This window comes from Hibiscus syriacus, unplaced genomic scaffold (genome assembly GCF_006381635.1).
Source record: "Hibiscus syriacus cultivar Baekdansim isolate YM2019G1 unplaced genomic scaffold, ASM638163v2 tig00112528_pilon, whole genome shotgun sequence".
NCBI classification, from domain to species: Eukaryota; Viridiplantae; Streptophyta; class Magnoliopsida; order Malvales; family Malvaceae; genus Hibiscus; species Hibiscus syriacus.
In genome coordinates this window covers 583730-605599 of record NW_024063356.1, presented here as the reverse complement: position 1 = coordinate 605599, position 21870 = coordinate 583730, and the positions used below count along the sequence as shown (strand labels likewise).

Here is a 21870-nt window from a genome sequence, read left to right as displayed (position 1 = left end):
TGATAATTATTTAGCATTATCTTAGAAGATAATGATGCCAACTCATTGCCCACTTGTTGTAAATAGTGTAGAGCTCTCATCTTGGCCATTGATGTATTTTAATCCCAACCGTTCATTGTAGGGGACTCCAACTATAAAAAAAGGCTCACCCCCTTCATTTACACACCTCAAGTTGAGAAATACAAATTAGTATTCACTCTCAAATCTCTCTTCTTCCTTTAGCTCATCCATCTCTTTATTTTCCCCATTTCCTTTGGGTTAGCAACTTTCTAAGCATTCTTGCTTAGTGAAGGTTCGGGTCACTTAGCCGATTTTCGACCAAGAAAACATCTAAGGCCGCACGAATTTACTAGCAACCGTCTAGCCCCGTGACATAAGGCACAAATCATCATTAGTGCTTTCTACAAAAAAAAATGTTAAATCAATAAAATTTTATGAAAAAAAAGTCTGATACATAAATAAAAAAATATGATGATTTTTCAATAAATACGTCGAGTTTCTGTTAGTTTTCTTTTAAAATAATTCTCCATGGAAGTCTAGTCTTCAATCTTCATTATTAAACAATTGCTTCAAATACCAACCCTTTTTATCACGCTTCTTCTCTCTCTCTCTGTCGCTCCTTTTTTTCCCAACTTTTAATTTCCTGAAGTTTCTTTCTTTTTGAATTTGAGATGAACCCATCATATTCACTACCTCAGACGCCACTTCCGTCTGATGGAGTGGACGCGTCAGCCCTCTTGACCCATTCCATATCCGACCACCTCCTCCGTCGTCGACATCCGTCTTTACGTGGGGCAGCCGTTAGACTCCTCCGACGCGCCAGCAGTCGTCGTCTAATGCTACGTGAGCCCTCGGTTCGTGTTCGAGAAACCGCAGCGGAACAACTAGAAGAGCGACAAAGCGATTGGTCCTACTCGAAGCCCGCCATAATCCTCGACATTATCTGGAACTCGGCGTTTGTGGTTTTGGCGGTTGTCGTTTTGGGTCTCAGTCGTGAAGAAAAGCCAACCGTCCCATTAAGGCTCTGGGTTTCCGGTTACGGGTTACAGTGCTTATTTCGCGTCGCTTGCGTGATTGTAGAATACAAAATAAGAAACGAAAGAAGCCTTCCAGGTTTACAGAATAACGAGGATTCGGATTCGGGTCCGAATTCTCAGTCCGAGAGTGAAACAGAGGAGCTGAACGGTGGAGATGAAACCAGGTAAATAACCATATTAGTTATAGTAAGTAATCCATTTCAATCCTTAAGCAAGCTTAACTAAGTGTTCAAGTTCAAGTCCTGTATATAGACAATCATTTCCACACGATTTCGATTATAATCGAGATCCATGGGACTACGGAATATTGCTTATTATGCCAAACATTCATGAAATTTGCAGAGCAGCCAAAAGCTTGGAGTCTGCAAATACAACGTTTTCATTTCTTTGGTGGATAATTGGTTTCTATTGGATAACTGCTAACGGACAAGCTTTGATGCATCAGACCCCTCAGCTTTACTGGTACTACAAGTATGATCATTTCAAGATTTTTTTTACAACAATTTGTTATCATTTATTGCTAATTGGTTAGATGGGTTCTTAATTTGGCAGGCTTTGTGTTACATTTCTTGTATTGGATGTCCTGTTTGTTTTCATCTGTGTTGCTGTTGCCTGCCTTATTGCTCTTGCTGTTTGCTGCTGTCTTCCATGCATCATTGCAATTTTGTTTACTCTCACAGACCGGGTAAATTTCATTACTTTTTATGCAGATTACTATTATGTTATTATAGAGTTTCTGTCGACGTATATTCCTTTGATAGATGATATTTTATTCACGACCGAGACAAAGATTGTCTCTGTTTTAGTCATGTTCTGTCAAAGTGCAACACAATCTAGTAACAAAATCTTGCTGTATAATAAACAAATCTTTACCCTGATCTGGATGGCCGCTTTTGTTGTTTGATGAACCATCTGCAATCTCCTTCGATCGCGAATTCCGTTGATCCGGTGTCACAAATTAATTTAAGAGACAAAATGTGTGGGTGGTTGATTCCGGCCGCATAAATGGAATTCTCCGTTGAGTGAATCATAGTGATTAGATTATGTTATATATATATACAACAACACCGTTTGAGATCTTTGTATAGGCCTGATACTTTCCCTTTTGGCCTCGATATCTATACACAGGATGGAGCAACAGATGAAGAAATCGATAGGTTGCCAAAGTACAAGTTCCGAAGGATCGGAGATCTCGGAAAAGTTATGCTGAAACTCCAGAATCTCATGAGGGCATAATGACAGAATGTAACACAGATACACCTTCCGAACGGAGTGTTCCACACGAAGACGCTGTAAGTAGCCTGTACTGCTGTGTATTCACCATATTTGTCGTCCCGGCCTGTTTTTCTGAACGAATTTTCACGATTTCGACGTAAGTTTATTTTCCGATCATTGTATAGGAATGCTGCATCTGCCTCTCTGCTTACAAAGACGGGGCCGAACTGCGGCAACTTCCGTGCCATCACCACTTCCATTGCAACTGCATAGACAAGTGGTTGTACATCAATGCAACATGTCCTCTCTGCAAGTTCAACATACTACAGACCAGTGAGCAAGTTTAGAAAACCCCTAAATTAGAGTTGTAAAATATAGCAACACTGCTTCTTTGCAAATACCCTGCTTGTATGTAAATGTAATTATATGGCTACATACATCGGCTAACAACAGGTTTTGCAACACGGGCAGGTTTTTCACCAATAAGTTTTGGGTATAATAGTAAGAAATGTTACTCCCTCAATTGAACATGGACCGACATGAAAAATACTAAAAGGGAAACCCGTACTAAAATAACAACCTTGTCTAAGGTGCACGAACAAACATATCTAAATAGTTAGAGGAATTATTGTTTTTCTTAAGGGTGCGTTTAATCAGTGTGAATAAAAGATTATCAGGAAATATGATTATTGAGAATGTTATATTTTGTGTTTGGTTAGTTTAGTAGGAATGAAAAATTATCGTGTTTGGTTAAAGGAATAAAAGATTATTGGAGTGTATATTTTATCAAATTGTCTTTATATATTTGTTTTTTTAACAAGTTGAATTCTACTATAATATTATTATAATTAATTTATATATATATTTTAAAAATTTTAAATTCATAAAATTTATATAATATTTTTATAAAATTAAAAAATAAATAAGTTTAATGAAAGGGAAAAATTTCATTTTAACTATTGAATTTCATATAAATTATAATTATTGATTTTTTATAAATCTAAAATAGTTTAAGGATAAAGTTGTAATTTAACTTTTATAGAATTTTTATTATTTAACAACAGAAGAATGATAATTTTGAAAAAAAAAATTAAGGGCATTTTAGTCCAAAACGTGGTAATCCAACAATACCTAAGGGGGTGTTTGGTTCAAGTTATATGGGATTCCCATGGGAATGAAACTCACATTCCCATGTTTGGTTGGCCAGTAATCTCATTCTCGGTAATATTTTATTACCAATAGTGAATTTTTTTAGGTATATTACCGAGAATGTCATTACCTCTCTTTCTTTAGGTATTGTTGGATTACCGATGTTTTGGACTAAAATGCCCTTAATTTTTTTTTTCAAAAATATCATTCTTCTGTCATTGAATAATAAAAATTCTACAAATGTTAAATTACAAATTTATCCTTAAACTATTTTAGATTTACAAAAAAAAATTATAATTAAAATTTTATATGAAGTTCAGGGGTTAAAATAAAATTTTACCCTTTCATTAAATCTTTTTATATTTTCAATTTTGTAAAAAAAATTATATAAATTTTATGAATTTAAATTTTTTAAAGAAAATATATAAATTTTTTCCAACTTGTTAAAAAAATAAATATATAATAAGGACAATTTGATCAAATATACATTTCAATAATCTTTTATTTCTTTAACCAAACATGATAATCTTGCATTCCTGCTCAACCAAACACAAAATACAACACTCCCAGTAATCCTATTATCTGGTAATCTTTTATTCTCACTGGTAATCTTACATTTCGTGAACCAAACGCACCCTAAGGGAATGAGGATAATCACATTTCCGGTAATATATCCCAAAAAATCTACTATTGATAATAAAAGATTATCAGGAATAAGATTATCGGCCAACTAAACGGGGAAATGAGGATTCTATTCTCCCGATAATATTGTATGCCATGATCCAAACGAACCCTAAGGGGGTGATTGGATCATGGAATTCAAGATTCCTGGTGGGAATTTTTTTTCCAGATTCAAATTTCCATGTTTGGATGGGAAATATTCCCAATAGGGAGTAATAATATATTCCAAACAGTAAAAAAATTTCTCTGTTTATCAGGAATGTTAATCCCTTGCTTTTCTTAGGTATTCTTTTATTCCCTGTTTTAAGGGCTAAAATACCCTCTTTTCCCGTTTGCCTCTGCTTCTTCTCCCAAGCGTTCTTTGTTCTTGAACTCCACGGTATGGGATCTGACTTTTATCTGTTTGGTTTTCAGATTTATCAGTTTATGTGTCTTGGGTGTTTATGTCTATGTCTATGAAAGTTTTGATTTCTCTAAAACAATCTTTTTTTTAAGGAACACTCTATTATATATATATATATGTGGCGTTTCTTCTCCATTTCCAGATCCGATCTTATTTTTGCACCGACACGCGAAGTTTCTAGTCCTTCAAGTCAAAGCCTTTTTCGTTTCCTTCGTCGAAGTTTCCCGGAAACTCAACCGTTCTCGGAATTCCCTAAAAAAGTAAAGTGTCCTCTGTTTGTTAGTTTGGGATCATTCGGATTCTGGGTAAGTCTCCATCAAAGCTCTCTCAATTTGATTTTCGAGTGTTGAAAATGGGTTTGCTTTGAAATGCAAGTTGTTACACTGTTTCAGATTATATTTGCACTTTTGATCATGCATTTTACTTCTCATAGCATGCATTCTGAGCTTGTTTTTGTGTGATTTCTGACCTTAAGTAGATAGAAAAGAGTTGGATTTATCATCTTGGTCAAATCTCTTAAATTAGCATTGGGTCTTTAATACAGTGATTTTTGCTTGTTTGATCAAATTGTGGTACTAATTTAGTCTTTGAAGCTTGCTAAACCTTGCTTATGTTCTTATGGTGCATAAAGAGTTGAAGGAGGTATAATGATGCTCACTGAGTCCAAATTTTTTTAACCTGGTAAACACTCGGAATGATGAGATGAACTAGCTGTTTCACTCACAATCAGACAAAGCATAAATTGGAAAAGGCATAATTTATAATAAAATAAAAGATTTAGACTTGAAACACTTAGATAGAGTGACAATGCCTTGTGATGCAATTATATCGTTTTAATAAAAAATTAAGCTATTAATATGAAACCTTTCATCGGTGTTTAGCATGCTTTGTTTATTGCTATTCTCCTTCATAATTTGACGGTTATGGTGCTAATTTTGTTGCAAAGATAAATAGTTACATTTGATATGAGAGACTGGAATCGTATGAATCAGAAACTTGTTTTGTTTTATACCATATAAATAATCATTCAAATGCATGTAAATAATCATACCTCGACAGCCAAAGAGCTCAGTAAGTTTCAGTTCAATGAATGAAAATATAAACATAAAATACAAAGTGTGAAACACATGGCTTACTAAAGTCTTAAACGTTCAAATATACTTTTGGCCGAAAATTATTTAGACTCTGTAGAGTTATGAATATAATTAGGTCTTATTTTGTACTGATGAAATGCTTACTGCAAGAGAGTATATTAGCAAAGATGCGCACAAGGTAGATTTCTTCTTTTCTTTGCCAAAAGAATTCAAGCAAGATTATGTGATTAAGCAATTTGTTGAATGCCTTCAATTTAGACCATCATTTTAACTGTCATCCTTCTACAATTATGTCGATCTCTTTTTGATTGTGACTTTAGAATATGGTCCCAACTTTTTTGTATAGCTTAGCCAAGTATATGTCAATCTTTTGACTTGAAGAATTTTGTGTGTATATAATATAGCCAACATATATGATTACGTTTAGAATGTCATGGCTATTATCTTTTGTAAGTCTGAACATTGTACAATCTTTTGATGGTTAATGTTATACTTCTTTTTGTTATGTAGTATATGAGTTGCAAGTAATGTGCTAGTTTTCGAATATGTTAATTACTTAGTTGGAATATTCTTTTCGAATCGTCTTGTTGGAATCTTCTTCTTTGTAGTAGGGGAAATGGAATACTTAGTTGGAATATGATATTTGAATGCATGCATTATCGATTTAGGAAAATAAAACCCTAAAGGAGGCGTTTTGTGACCTGATGTGGATAAGTTAGATTAACATGATTCGTATGTTTTAGTCTCTTTGCTATTGGATTTGGTTCGGGGGAATATTTCATTGTGACCTGAACTCAGAAAACGTGTGGTGTTAGTATGCATCTTATCCTATGTTTCAATTCCTTCTTGATTGCATGAATTTTGACTTCTTGGCAAAGTAATACCCCGCCTCTCCCTTTTTAGATTAGAGAGACAACAGTTGTCTTTAGGAAGACTTCACGATACAAAGTGATTCTTGTGGCCAAAGATTATGTTTATAGCTCTATTTTGGTACTTAATTTTCTTTTATGTATAGAATATATTAAAACGACATGCACCTCGAGAGTTGAAACCAATAATCGAATCCAGCCGTGTAATATAATTTGTTTTTCCATGTCCTGCATCTAATAACATATTTGTCCATTGATTTGGTTGTGGCTTTTGTACCCAAATCATTATTCACCAAATAGTAAACTATTTTAAAATTTTATAATTAAATTGAAAAAAAAACAATTTTCTTTACCATGTACAAACTCAAGTTGGGGCAGGATCCAATATGTAAATCTTTTGTCCAATATTTGGTTCATACATGCTGGGAGAATAGTTAGATCTTTAGACGAATCTACTTGAACGGAAAATAAAATAACAATATCTAACAAATAAAAGGCAAACATCCCAAGAAAAAAACAACGAAATCTACATTACAAAATGACATAACCCATATTTGCCATTAGTTTCGTTTCCTGAGTGGAAGAAAACTTCTATAGCTCTAAGCCGTATTTGTTTTGTATGCAAGATTTACACATGATCCATTGAGACAGCAGAAAAGGCAATGTTTTATTTTATTTAAGCATTGCAAAAAATTAATGGATTTTAAAGCACAATGAGAAGACAACAATATTTTATTAAAATATTAACAAAGATAATGATGAATGACGGTGAAATATAAAATTATAGATAATATGATTTTAGTGTTATATTTCTTACTTATTTAATTTATGTTTTTGTAATATAAATTAATGAGATAAATAATAATGATAAAGTATGCATAATTAAGTATAAATATAAAAGATAAATAAATAAATTATTGTATATAGAAGATATAGTAAATATTATATCTTAGATAACAAAAATAATTTACATCTTTTTGTTATTATGAATATCTATGAAGAATTTTCACAATGTAAACATTTAGTTAAATGTTGATGTAAAATTTTAATATATTTTTACATAAATTATGTAAAATTTAATATTAATTAAAATTAAAATAATACATGATATATTTAAATACTCAAGTAATATATTATCAACAAATAGAATTTTTATATAAATATTTTTTATTTAAATATTTAGAATTTGACTTGTTAAAAAACAAATATAGAACAAGGACAATTTGGTAAAATATACATTCCAGTAATCTTTTATTCCTCCAACCAAACACTGTAATTTTACATTCTTGTCAAACCAACCAAACACAGTAATGTAACATTCCCAGTAATCCTATTATTTAGTAATCTTTTATTCCCACTGGTAATCTTACATTCCGTGAACCAAACGCACCTAAGGGTAAAATTTTATTTTAACCCCTGAACTTCATATAAAATTTTAATTATAGATTTTTTTTTGTAAATATAAAATAGTTTAAGGATAAATTTGTAATTTAACCTTCGTAGAATTTTTATTATTCAATGACATAATATAGATATTTTTGAAAGAATTTTTTAATGGCATTTTAGTCCAAAACGCCGGTAATCCAACAATACCTAAGGAAATAGAGGTAATAACATTCTCGGTAATATATCTCAAAAAATCCACTATGGGTAATGTAAGATTACCGGGAATGACATTCCCGGCCAACCAAACGGGGGAATGTGGATTCCATTCCCATGAGAATCTCACATTCTCTCAACCAAACACACCCTAAAGGTCAGAGTTTCTATCACCGACGGAAATCCATACGATAACGATAGTGCATATATCTTCATAAGTCGGTCTGTACAATGGTAGGGTATTAGAATACCTATAGACTTGTGGTGCTTTTAATTTTTTGGGTTACAAAATCATGTTTTGTTTGGGACCTTCCCCCCCCCCCCCTCACCACCACAATTTGAACCATGTTTGGTGTCTGTTGCATATTTGTACTATGAAGGGTGATTAGCCCGATGAATGAAATTCTTAAATTTTCGGAAAAAATCAATTAAATTCTTACACTTTTAATCTAATTAAATTTTTATATTTTAGAATTTTATTAATTCATCATTTTGACTGAGGTCGAAATTTAATATTTTTAATTAGTTATCGTCACATATTATGTTGTTAATTGATAATTTAAAAAAAAAATTATTTTAGAATTTTAATAACTTTAAAATTCTATTTGATAGAATCATAACGTAAATTGGTATTGTGACATGTGATAGTAGTATCTAATAACAATTATTAAGATAAACAATTAAAATTGATCGAATAGTTAAATTGATTTAATATTCCAATTCATAATTTCAAATGATTTTTTTTTTAAAATTTAAGAGATAAATTGAGTATAAAAAATTTAAAGACTTGATTATTTTAAAAAATAATATTTTGACAATTGAATGCACGATTAAACCTAATTTATATAAGCTTATATTTTCAATAGCAAAAAGGATGTTTTGATTTGAACCTGTAAGATTGGGTGTCGGATGATGCACTATAACTCTAATCTTGCTAATCAATATTATAAGCAATTCTTAATTATCATTAACAAAGAATTGTTTGATTTGCCGGACGCCAATTAGCAAATTTCTTTTATGGTTATTTTATATTCCTCATAATTCTATTACTACATGGGCTCAAATGACTCGTCTTTTTCTTAACAGGTTTTTCCCTGCGGCAAAAGTAAGTGAACTACGAAGAAGAATACTCGGAATCAAACAGCTTGATGGAGAGTCACTTTACAACTACTGAGAGCGGTTTAAGAAGTTATGTTTTAGTTGCCCGCAACATGGGTTAACCGAACAAACACTCATTCAATACTTTTACGAAGGACTATCTCCCTTGGAAATGAAGATGATCGATGCAGCCAGCGGTGGAGCCTTGGTGAATATGACTCCTACAGAAGCTAGGGACTTAATATCCACAATGGCCGCAAATTCCCAACAGTTTCGCACAAATAATGAACCTTCTCAAAGGGTTCATGAGATAAGTTCATCTTCCTTAGAAAATAAAATTGACAAGTTAACTGAAGTCGTAAACTCTCTTGTTGCGAGAAAGACAGGACAAAACCGATTATGTGGAATATGTGCACTACCTGATCATCCAACAGATGGTTGTCCACAGATACAAGACGACGCAGCAGCTCAAGTCAACGCAGTTGGGAATTTCTCGGGACCTCCCCAAAGAGCTTATAATCCCAACGGCAATACATACAACCCAGGATGGAGGGATCATCCGAATTTCAGCTATGCTCATAACTCAAGACCAAATCAAGGCTATCAAGCGAGACCACCTCTACCACAACAACAGCTGCAAAAGACATCATTAGAATCGATTGTTGAGAGGTTAGCACTATCCCAGGAGAAATTCCAGACTCGAACTGAAGCCCACTTCCAAGAGATGGACAAACAGATAAGCCAACTGGCGTAATCCTTAGGCCGTTTGGAATCACAAGGTAAGCTTCCGTCTCAAAATGAAGTAAACCCGAGGGAAAACGTCAGCGCCATCACTATTCGAATTGGTACAGTAGTGGTTTCGCCTGTCCCATCAGACCAGGCAATCCAAAGAGAGAAGGAGATCAATGACGCAGGACCCCAGAAAAAGAATGATGAAGAACAAATGGATGATCCAACACCATCTCTCTACGACGTGCCACCACCTTTTCCATCAAGGTTAGTTAAAAAGGATAAAAAGACTGAGGAAAAGGTTATATTAGACATACTTCGGAAGGTGGAAGTTAACATACCTCTCTTCGAGGTTATCCGAAAAGTTCCAAGGTATTGCCGATTTTTGAAGGATCTCTGTAAGACTAAAAGGAAGCTTACCGGGGTCGAGAAAGTGGATTTAGGCGTGAATGTCTCAGCAGTTTTCCAACGACCGCTTCCACTGAAGTATAAAGACCAAGGTATGTTTTCAATACCTTGTAAAATTGGTGAGGTTAAAATCAAGCGAGCTATGTGCGATCTAGGTGCCTCTATCAATGTAATGCCTCTCTCCGTCTATAATTTAATTTACACCAAGCCTTTGAAGGAGACGAGAGTTACACTTCAGCTAACCAACAAATCAATTATTTATCCTGAATGACTCATAGAGAATGTTCTAGTAGAGGTAGAAAATTTAATTTTCCCTGCTGATTTTTATGTGATTAATATGGAAAATGATCGTAGCAACATTGGTTCTGAAATCCTCCTCAGACGTCCCTTTCTGAGCACGACAAATGCAAAAATTGATGTTCTATTAGGTATTCTTACTATGGAGTTCGAAGGTGAGATCTTAAAATTTGATGTTTATAAAGCAATGAGATGTCCGGATAACGTTCATAGTATTAATTTTTTTGGCATTTTTGAACTTGTTGATGGTAAATATAACTTGGTTGATGATTTATGCAAGGAGTCGGATGATAACAAAGACGACATAAGGGAGTTGAAAAATATTTCAATTGTTGATTCAAATTTGATCTTAACTCCTTTAAAAACTAAAGATTTACCTTCCTTTTTGCAGGCACTAAAAATTAAGTCGAAATCATCAAGGAGTCGTTTGAAGAAATCATTTTTTGGTAAAAAAGATGTTTTGACGGCCATTCTTCTGGACAAGATTTTATAATTGGGAAATATCCGAAGAAATCTTTGTAAGAATTTTCAAATTTCTCATAAAGAACTTCTTAGTTGGAAAAAGCGAATGAAGTGGAAGTGTCTGTTACAGAACCTGTAGTCTGAATCAGGTCGTCGAGCTAACGACATTAAACAAAAGCGCTTCATGGGAGGCAACCCATTGTTTTCAATTTCGTTACATTTTTTATTTTTATCTTCACTTTTTGTTTCATTTTTATTCGATCAAACATGTTTAATTTAATTTCTATTTTATTTTCCAGGAACCAAATATTTTTTTTCAAACTTAAACGACGAAGAATTGCGGAAATTTCATTCGAACTATGCCAATTTCGAAACCCACAGAGCAGTGAACAGTCACACAAAGCAGAAAAAAAAATCCCAGCCCGTGCATACCGTTTCATTAAATGTCGCACGTTAGCAAAGCCTTTGGAGGAGGGTGGCGCATGTTAGCAAAACCCAAATGGATGAAGTCCATGACCGCCTCTACTCCATCGAGACGAACATCACAGAGATCCTCTCCTACCTACGTCCTAGCACCTCTCATCGCGGCTGTGGTCGACATTAAATCTGGGGAGTACTCTGATCCTTCTCTTGCACTTTAATTTTTTTCTTTTTGAGGCAAAACGCTTTAATTGAGGGGGAGTAGAGTAGAGTGTAGGATTGAATTTCCCTTTGCTTATCTTTATGTTTCGATTCAAGTATGTGTTGGTTGAATTTGCGGAAACTTCACTGAATTTATTTATCTTGTTGAATTTTTTTTTGAATGTTATGCTTATTTGGGAACACATAATTGTTTAGGTTAAGATGTTCTTGATATCGAATAGCATGAATTGTGATAAGTTGGTGTTTTTGTGATATTCCATGACTTTATTGGTTGAAATGTGATTAACTCAATGCATGAAACAATTTGGTGAGATTTGAGCCTTTACGAGCATATCATTTTTGCTCTCATTTTGTTTGATTGAGTGTGTCGAATTTGGCATTGGTATTCTAGAACTTGCATGTTAAATACTGTCGAGATTACACATGAACATGATGCTTAAAGATGATTTGGGTACCTTAGGATTAACCATTTCGTTTCCCCACTAAATAGCCTACCCATGCATTTTCGTTAAACACTTTTGAGCATTTTCTCGTTTCTTTGTTTTCACCATATTTATAAACCCGAGCCTTTTTATTTTATCCCTCTTTTCTACCTTCTTCCGTGCAAGTGAATAATTTTACCATTGTATGCTCCATCGAAAAAAAAGGGGTTAAATGCAACAAAAAAAAACAGAAGTTCGAACGAAAAAAAGGTTGTTCGAAATGGAAAACAAAACAAAAACAAAGAGAAAAAAATGCAATATATGTAGATCTTGTTGTGCTTAATAATGGAGTTGAAATTATTATTTGTTAGTTCATTGCCTTAAATTTTTTGCCTTATATTTAGCATTTTCCCTACCTTTACCTAAGCCCCGTTACAACCAATAAAAGACCCTTTGATTTATGCATCTTGTTCTTATTAGTAGTGGAGATTTGATTTACTTGCAGGCTTATGGTAATACCGTGTAAATTCTGACATTGAGCGTTTCTTTACCCCAAACACATTGAGTGATTTGAGTGAATCCCGATAAGGTGTTGAGTTATGAGCATTTAGATTAATGAATGAATGGATATTACAATTGTACTTGACTTGTTCCAATTGGTGATGTTCAATTGATTGATTTCCTGACTTGAATAGTTATTGTGGTCTCTGCCTTGCTTCCTTGAATGTGAAACTTGACAAAGAACGTTTAATGAAGTGTTTGACTGAATTGGTTAATCATACTTGAGGACAAGCATGAGATAAGTGAGGGGGAATTTGATGAGTGTTCAGAATCGTTAATCTTTGTTCGTTATTTCTTCGATTTTGTGGAGTTATTACTGCTGATTTGGTTGTGTTATGCCTATTTTCGTACAGGTCCTTACTTTCCAGAATTAGTGATAAAACTGGCGAATTCTGCATTTTTTTATTATTTGGTCACGGCTGGAGACATGGGCACGACTCTGGGCACGACGCGGTCTGACGTGGCAGTTTCTAGAAGGTCCAGTCAGCGGCGGTTTCTAGAAGACTTCATACTCACACCTTCTGGAAGATTGACGAGTAGAGTTGCATTAGGAGTCTAGTTTAAGTTTGAATTTAAATTTAAAAACAATTATCTTTTGTATTATTTAATTATTTTCTTTGCTTATCCTTTAGGCTTTGAGAGGCTATAAATACCCACTTGGGGTAAGCCTAAACTCATCATTCGGAATACATTCTTCTTTTCTCTCTAGTTTTTATAAAAGTTTTCTCTTTTTCCTTTTCAAGTTCTTTTATTTTTCTTTATTTTCTAACTTGTTTTTAATATGCTAAGTATGACTTTTGTCATGCTTAGCTAAACTTTTCATAAGCCGAGAGCTGTCGCGATGACTCAATTCCAACGGGATAATTGAAACAGGTCCCTAATATCTTCGGAAATCTCTCTCAATCTCTGTGCTTATTCTTTTTCAAAATCAAAACAGTTTTCAAAATAAAAGATTGACTTTGGTCAAGAGGTTGTTGCGATTAAACGTTTGGGAGGAAGATTCGGCTTATAGAAAACAATTCGACTTCTTGGGAACACACTTGGCGAGATAGCTTCGCCAAGAGGGATTTGAGATCGGAATTGACGGTTATAGAAGCAACAATCCGAGTCGTCGCCACGAACTTAAACGGTAATTGGTATACGACAATAGATGTTGATAGAATCAATTCCCGAAGCCGGAATCAAAGATTGCCTTGGGTATTCGGTATACAAGATAGAGTTATGGGGATAGCCCTTGTAGATAAAGTAACCGACGTGAATCCCGAAGAGAAAATATTATTCGATGATCTAAAAGAAATTGAGTCAAAGCAAGGCTTGAGGCTATTTTTACCGTATTTATTCACAACCTTTATTCTCTTATTTTTTTACTTTAATTGTTTTTATTTATTTAATCATTTTTTATTACTACTTAAATCGCATTCTACCAAAACCCCCCTCATTTTACTATCTTTCACGCCTGACATAGACCAATCAAACATAAATTAAGAATTTTCCAAGTCTCTGTGGATTCGACCCTACTTCTCTACGCTACAAATTTTCCTTTATTTATTATCCGAGAAGAAGGAAATTATTTTGACATCGAAACGACAGTTGTCTGTGACACATATAACTTAACGTGAAAATTAACACCGTTAACGACCCGATCACCTAAAAAGGTGCACCTAAAAGGGTAATCAGAAAACAATGTAGGTATATATTCAACACAAAAATACGGTATAGTACATTTATTTGTACAATTAAATCTAAAAAAAACATTTGTTCCTTCTTTTCCAAACGAAGAAATTTCCTGCTACCATTTATAAGCATTCTCTATGTTTGGACAACCTAGAAAAAAAATGATTCAATCTAATTCCATGAAAATCATCTAAACAAAGATCCATATGGATAACCATTCCAAATTGGAATCCCAGTAACGACTCCCGAATCATTACGTCCATCAACGGCGATTCCAAGCCCAGACGCCGCAGCCTGTGAAGAACAACCTTGTAACGCCCCTTTTACCCTAACGGAAACCTTAACGATTCCGTTCTTCACCCCCTTGGAATCTCTCAATCGATAACTCAAGAACTGTAAACGATTCTCGGGATAATACCCTCCAATGAAATCAGTCACCGGTATTCTTGCGATTCCGACTGTTTTATCGCCGCCGATTGAAGCCTTGCATTTGACTTGGAGTGTAACGAAGTGCGTGTGGATGGGCATGGGCATCACTAGTTTATCGTTCCATGAAGGAAAGCTCCCTCCGTCTGCATCGATCTTCGTCGTCTTGTAGTTATAAGCGTCGGTCCAAACGACGACGAAAGCGTTGTTTTTAATGGATTTGTTGTAGATTCTCAGATCTTCTGCTGACAGAAGTGTGATCTCCAGGGTGCGAGAGTTGGTCTCCATAGAATGAAAAAGAAGAAGAAGCAAATGTTAAGAAGAATGAAGCGAGGTATTGATGTTTGATGAAAATTAGAGAGGCGGCGGCTGATGAGAAGAAAGGGTTGATGAGGAAGGGTTTATGTAGGTGGTGGGGGGAGGAAGTTGACGAGAAAGGTGGCGGAAAGAGAAAGGGTGCTTCAGTGTCGACCCTGTAGCTTCTAAATCATAGTCAGATTTAAAAAGCGCTGAATATTCTGCGCGTGTGAGAGAGTGACGTTTGTGGGTTATTTTCTACTATTTTGCTTTTGGTAAATGCCAACGAAATAACCTCCATACTCACATGGAAGCAAATTTGTAAAGGATTAATTTTAAAATATTGTGTAAATGAACTCAACCTTCGATAAATATATTGGGGAACGGTTTATATAATATTTTTTTATTAAATTAAATTAAATAAACAAATATAAATAATTGTTTATATTTATTTAACAAATGAATAAATAGAAATACGTTTGATTTATTTATGTTTAATAATGAGCTCATTTATTAGCTTGTTCGTTTATGTTTACAACTAAACTCGTTTAATAGTTTATTTAGAAGTTTATTTACCTTTTATTTTTTTGCGTTTTAAATATTGATGAATGTATAAACTAAATTGAATACATAATAAATTTTAGAGTTTAAACTATGAAGTTTAAGAAGATTAAATATTAGTGACATAATTTTATTATTTTTAACTTGTAAATGAACACGTTTAAGATTAAAAAGTATATTTTTGTAAACATATAAACGAATATTAAACAAATATATTAATGAACATTAAATAAACATACACAAATAATTTTGAAAATAATAAACAAACATAATATTAAAAATTTAAATGAACACAAATCAAATATAAACAATTTTAAAAATAAATATACAAACCAACATGCTTCAGTGGTTAAAAGAATTGTTGTTGTTTTTAGAAGTCATAGATTCGAGCACCAGTGACTGCAGTAAGGTAATTGAGCATTCATTTTCAAATAATTATAAGTATTTAGAATATATATTACTTTATAATCAATACAAACACAATATTATTTGGATGACATACAATCCAGTGATCCACTTGTATTAGGCTATTGCAGCATAAACAACGCCGTTAAGTAAAATGTTATCCACTCCAGGCCCTTTCCTTTCATCTCAAACAATTCAGTCTACCGAAAGCCATAGGAATATGGCTTCTTCTACTCAGTTCTCCCTCACGTTCAAACACTCATCGGCGCCGCTCTTTTCCAACTTCCATTGAACCCGGTTCTCTTATTTCACAATAGCCATACCGATCGCTTCGCCTTCCAAAATCCTTGCTAGTCAGACTAGGTTCTTCACTCGACTCGGTCGGTTAATCAAGGGTAAAGCTACTAATAACCTAGTCAGACTACGAGTGATATTGAAAAGATCTTCTCGGGATTCTCTAAAACCAGAGACAACCTAACCGTCATCGACGAGCTCTTACTATAACAGGAAACCATCAAAGTAGCTACTAATAACCTAGCTATGGACTACAGGTAGTGAAAGAGAGAAGAAGATAAGTAAGGATGAAAACAGTGCTCGATGTTATTCCAGAATAGCAAAAAATACAAAGTTTTAGGAAAGATACAAAAATATTCTCATGTCTTTGCATAGTCGACAGGCAGGCCCACTATTTATAACACCAACCAGCCCAACTTATTAGCCTAACTAAATAGGCTTCAGTTATAATAGATTAACCAAAACAGTTATAACAACCTTTATTACATAATACTCTAATATTCTCTGGATTTTCTACTGATCTGAATTACCAATTCAACATTTTCCTGGCTTCCTCAGACTTGCTTCAGAAGGCTGGTAGACTTGCTTTATATGACTGGTACCATTGATCTCTGCCCAAGACTTTACACCAAGACGAGAGCGTATGTCACTAAATACTGCAGGTGGCAAAGGTTTGGTGAGTATATAAGCTATATGTTCTGCAGAATGAACAAAATTAACACTGAGTTGTTCAGCCAAAACTATTTCCCTCACAAAGTGAATGTCAATTTCTACATGCTTTATATGAGCATGATGTGTTGGATTTACTGCCATAGAGATTGTAGAGGTGTTATCACATCACACAACTGGCTTTCCAGTTACACTAATCCTTATTTACCAAGTAGTTATTCAATCCAAATCAACTCAGAAACAGAATTAGCAAGACTCATATACTCTGCTTCTGATGTAGACCTGGATACAACGCTTTGCTTCTTAGAGCACCATGCAATTGGATTACCTCCAAGGTATACACAGTAGCCTGTTGTGGATCGTCTGTCTTCCACCGATGCTGCCCAGTCTACATCACTGTAGCAGACTAGACTAAAGTTTTTAGTTTGTGAGAAAAACAACCCATACTCAAGTATCCCATTGAGATACCTCATTATACGTTTCACTGCCCTCCAATGAGTATCACACGGACTGTTCATGTACTGACTAACCTTATTAACAACATAGGCTATATCACGTCTTGTTAAGCATATATACTGCAAACCTCTCACAATACTACGATAAAGATGGACATCACCAAACAATTATCCATCATTTGCCTTGAGTTTAGAAGCAACAACCATGAGAGTAGGAGTGGGAGTTGATTCATCTAGGCTTGACCTTTTTAGTAGCTCAAAGATATACTTCTTCTAATTAAAAAACAAGCCTCCTTGAGAATGTTCAACTTGCATTCCAAGAAACAGTTCTAGCTCACCTAAATCGTTAAGAGAGAACTCCTTGTTAATCGTTTGCACTATGACATCCACTTCAATCACCTGACTTCCTGTGATGACTATATCATCTACATATACCATCAATAACACTTGAGAACATGTTGAGTTCCTGATAAACAGAGAAGAATAAGCTTTTGAAGCAACAAAGTCAAATATTTCAACCATAAACTTTCTCAAGGTCTCAAACCATACTCTAGGTGCTTGTCTAAGCCCATAAAGAGCCTTCTTCAAGCAACATACCAACTCCTTCCCATCTTCACTTCTTTGCTCAAAACCTGGAGGCTGACACATGTATATTTCCTCTGTTAGCCTCCCATTGAGGAATGCATTGTTGATGTCAATTTGTCTAAGTGGCCAATCTTTTATAACAATAACTGCCATTATAGTTCTTATTGTACTCGCTCGATCCACTAGACTAAATGTCTTGGAAAAATCTCTTCTCACCATTTGAGAGTACCCTTTGGCCACTAGACGAGCCTTAAGCCTTTCAATTTACCCATCAGGCTTCTTCTTAACTTTAAAAAGCCATTTACAACCTACTGCTTTGCGTGCTGGTGGAAAAGGCTTTAACTCCCACGTATCATTCTTCATAAGAGCAGTGTATTCACTTTGAACAACCTCACACCAAGCAGGATGCTGCAATACTTCATAGACATTTGCTGGCTCTTGAGGACTTGTCTCAGTAAGCAGCACTTTAGGTTTAAAAATGCCAGCTTTGCTACGAGTGACCATAGGATGAGCATTCTGAACTAGCCGAGGTGGAGATGGTGGTGGTGATGGTGAAGGTGAAGGTGGTAATGATGGAGGTGGAGATGGTGATGGTGATGAAGTAGTTGTTTCAATTGATTTTGAGGTGCATCGATGAGATGGGGATGAGATGAATTATTGTGATGAATATGATACATGTGGTGAAGATGATGATGATGATGGTGTAGAAGATGATGAATTTGAATGGGAATTTGAATGTGATGAATTTGGAGAAAGAAATGGAGATGTGATGAGTTGTTGTGTTGAAAATGATACATGTGGTGAAGATGATGATGTTGATGGTGTAGTAGATGGTAAGATAAATTTGTGACTATGTGTGCTTGTAGGGATGGAAAGAAAAGAAGGATAAAACAAGCTATTTTGAGAAATATTATTGACACTTGAGTGCTTTCGACTGTTTAATACTGGCAGACTAGAAACAGTGGGAAAACTTTGGTGATGCTGATAAGAAAACTCATTTTCTTCAAAACGAACATGTCTTGACACATAGACACGACCACTAGAGTCTAAACATTTATATCCCTTGTGAGCAGGTGAATACCCTAAGAAGACACAGGCAGAAGAACAAAACTGAAATTTATGCTGATTATAAGGTCTCAAAAAAGGGTAACATGTGCAACCAAAAATTCTTAAAAAATTGTAATATGATGCTTGATGAAAAATTTTCTCATATGGTGATATACCAGACAACACACATGTAGGTAATCGATTAATAAGAAAAACAACACTAGAAAAAGGCATAGAAGCCTGGGCTAGCATAGAAAGACCTACCTCAACTATCTGCCTATCCTTCATTTCCACTAAACCATTATGTTATGAAGTATGAGGACAGGGGAACATATGTATTATACCTTGCTCTTTCATTTAAGCTTGAAGAGCACCAAACTCGCCTCCTCCATCTAACTGAAAAACCTTGAGTTTGACACCAAATTGTCTTTCCACCTGTCTATGAAACTGAAGAAAAATATATTTAACTTCATATTTTTGTTTCAAGAAATAAATCCAAGTATACCTACTGTGAGCATCAGTAAAGGCAACATAAAACCTAAACCCATTAGAATACACAGGAGCAGGACCCCACACATCTGGTACTATAAGTTCTAATGGTTGTTTATAAACAGTAAGTGAGTCATAAAAGGACAGCTTGTGTGATTTAACAAGTTGACATGCTTTGCATAATATATGTTCTTTATTTATATCAGAAAGAGTTACATTGTAATGTTTTAATGTAGAAAGTAACACTTCTTTAGAAGGGTGGCCAAGTCTTTTGTGTCACACATCTACAGACACCCTAATATTTACAATGTGACAGCTTATTGAAGACAAAGAATTATTATCATAATTATTAATATGCAATTCATCACCAGCAGTCATGCAAACATTATCAGTGTTATTCATGGTAATATTGAGTTTGTACAATCCTCCATCTTGACTTCTTTTTAACAACACTTTCCGATATTGCAGGTCACGAACTTGATAGAAAATAGGGTAAAATTCAAGCAAAACCTGATTACCCTGAGTGAATTTGGAAACATACAGCAGATTTTTAGTAATGTTAGGAACATACAACAACTTGTTTAAGTGATACTTATTAGAAAATAGTCTAGAGGAGACAACAGAAGCAGAGCTAACATAATTAAGAGTACTGTTATCAGCAGTATTTGCCGTAAAGGAAACAAACAGGCAGAAGACAAGTCATACAAGCTTACAACCAGAACGAAATATGAGCAGCAAAACATTAAAGGAATAATAAAGAAGTAGTATGCCATATCAATCGAGAACAGTAAACGCAAATCGAAGAGCAGTATGCCAGATCAATCGAGAATAGTAAAGGAGCGATCTCACCAGAATCGAAGATCAAAAGAGCCGAACAAGGAACATCAGAGAAACAGGATACGAAGAAGCAACCTTAAATCAAAGGACCAAATTGACAATCAACCGGAGTGCAAAGAACAACGAACTGTTCTAAGACCAAACAAAGGAGGCACTTCACTTCGACAAGGATCAGGAGCGCATAATTAGGGATTTAGCACCAATTTGGAAAATTAGGGCAAACGAAAGCAAAAAACATGAGCTCCACGCAGAACGGAAGACAAACGGCCGCAGGAAGTTTAGGCGAATGATACCATAACAGGAAACCATCAAAGTAGCTACTAATAACCTAGCTATGGAGTACAGGTAGTGAAAGAGAGAAGAAGAGAAGTAAGGATGAAGACAGTGCTCGATGTTATTCCAGAATAGTAGAAAATACAAAATTTTAGGAAAGATACAAAAATATTCTCATGTCTTTGCATAGTGGACAGGTCCACTATTTATAACACCAACCAGCCTAACTGATTAGCCTAACTAAATAGGCTTCAGTTATAACAGATTAACCAAAACAGTTATAACAACCTCCAAAACGGTTATAACAAACTTTATTACATAATACTCTAATATACTATACTGGAACCTCGAAGAAACTGATCGTATCTTTGATGAACTTGAAGAGGTTTTCTCATCTCTACTCATAGTTTAAACGCCATCGGGAAAGTGTTAGTAAAACAGTTAAAAAGTAAAAAGATGAGAACTTTGATAAATTTATTCTAATTTGATTTTGCAGGCTTTGTTGGTATCCGATTTTGGGCCAAGAATTACTGTTAAAATAGTGGAGAGTTTGCGGGAGGATATCCTAAGTGGAAAACTTAAATCAGGAAGTGAAATAAAGGTTAGCTCAGGAAGTTCAACAATTTTTTAACATTCTTTGTTGAATTTAGTTAGTGGAGTGTTTTATTTTATGAGTTAATAAATATTGAAAAAATGTGAGTTAATTATGTGTTTAGGATGCATTGAAGAAGAGTGTGTTGGACTCTTACAGCAAAGTAAAACCGAGATTCACTTGGATTCCTGTGAAGTTTGTAGTGTCGGTGAAGGTGCTGAAGACCTTCAACCGTTTGTTGCAGAGGATTTCGTTAATGCCATATTTTCATGAGAAACGTGGTTGGTAAAATCATCAGATTGAATGTTAAGTCCAATAATTCAACTCTTTTATCAATCACCATATACGGTGTTGGATTAAACCGATGCATTATTATCTCCTTGTTTCTTAGGAATTCTGTTCATTTGAGATCAGTTTGGCCGATACGCCAGGCTTCTAGGTGCATATTGTTGTACTGTGTATTCGTTGGCCAGCACGTTGGGATTAACTGGTGGATCAGATGAGTTAAGAAAACTTCAGCACTATGATGATGCCAGTTTTTTTGGTATATACACACCAATTTCCTCCTAGTTTTTAGGCATTTTGATATGGCCTTCACCA

At 34.6% G+C, this 21870-nt stretch overlaps 1 protein-coding gene and 1 pseudogene across 1 annotated transcript; one reads left to right on the top strand and one right to left on the bottom strand.

Annotated features, from left to right (window-relative positions):
* The first annotated feature begins 616 nt into the window (after nucleotides 1–616).
* LOC120181527 lies at nucleotides 617–2672 on the top strand (annotated as a pseudogene).
* Nucleotides 2673–14511: 11839 nt separating this feature from the next.
* On the bottom strand, nucleotides 14512–15125 carry LOC120181517 (BON1-associated protein 2-like). Its single transcript, XM_039186620.1, has one exon. The coding sequence runs from the start codon at nucleotides 15052–15054 to the stop codon at nucleotides 14527–14529; it is 528 nt and encodes a 175-aa protein (XP_039042551.1). The 5' UTR covers nucleotides 15055–15125; the 3' UTR covers nucleotides 14512–14526.
* Between the last annotated feature and the right edge of the window lie 6745 nt (nucleotides 15126–21870).

Excerpts from the sequence above, each read along its gene's own strand:
- LOC120181517 (XM_039186620.1), bottom strand. The coding sequence starts at position 15,054 with ATGGAGACCAACTCTCGCACCCTGGAGATCACACTTCTGTCAGCAGAA.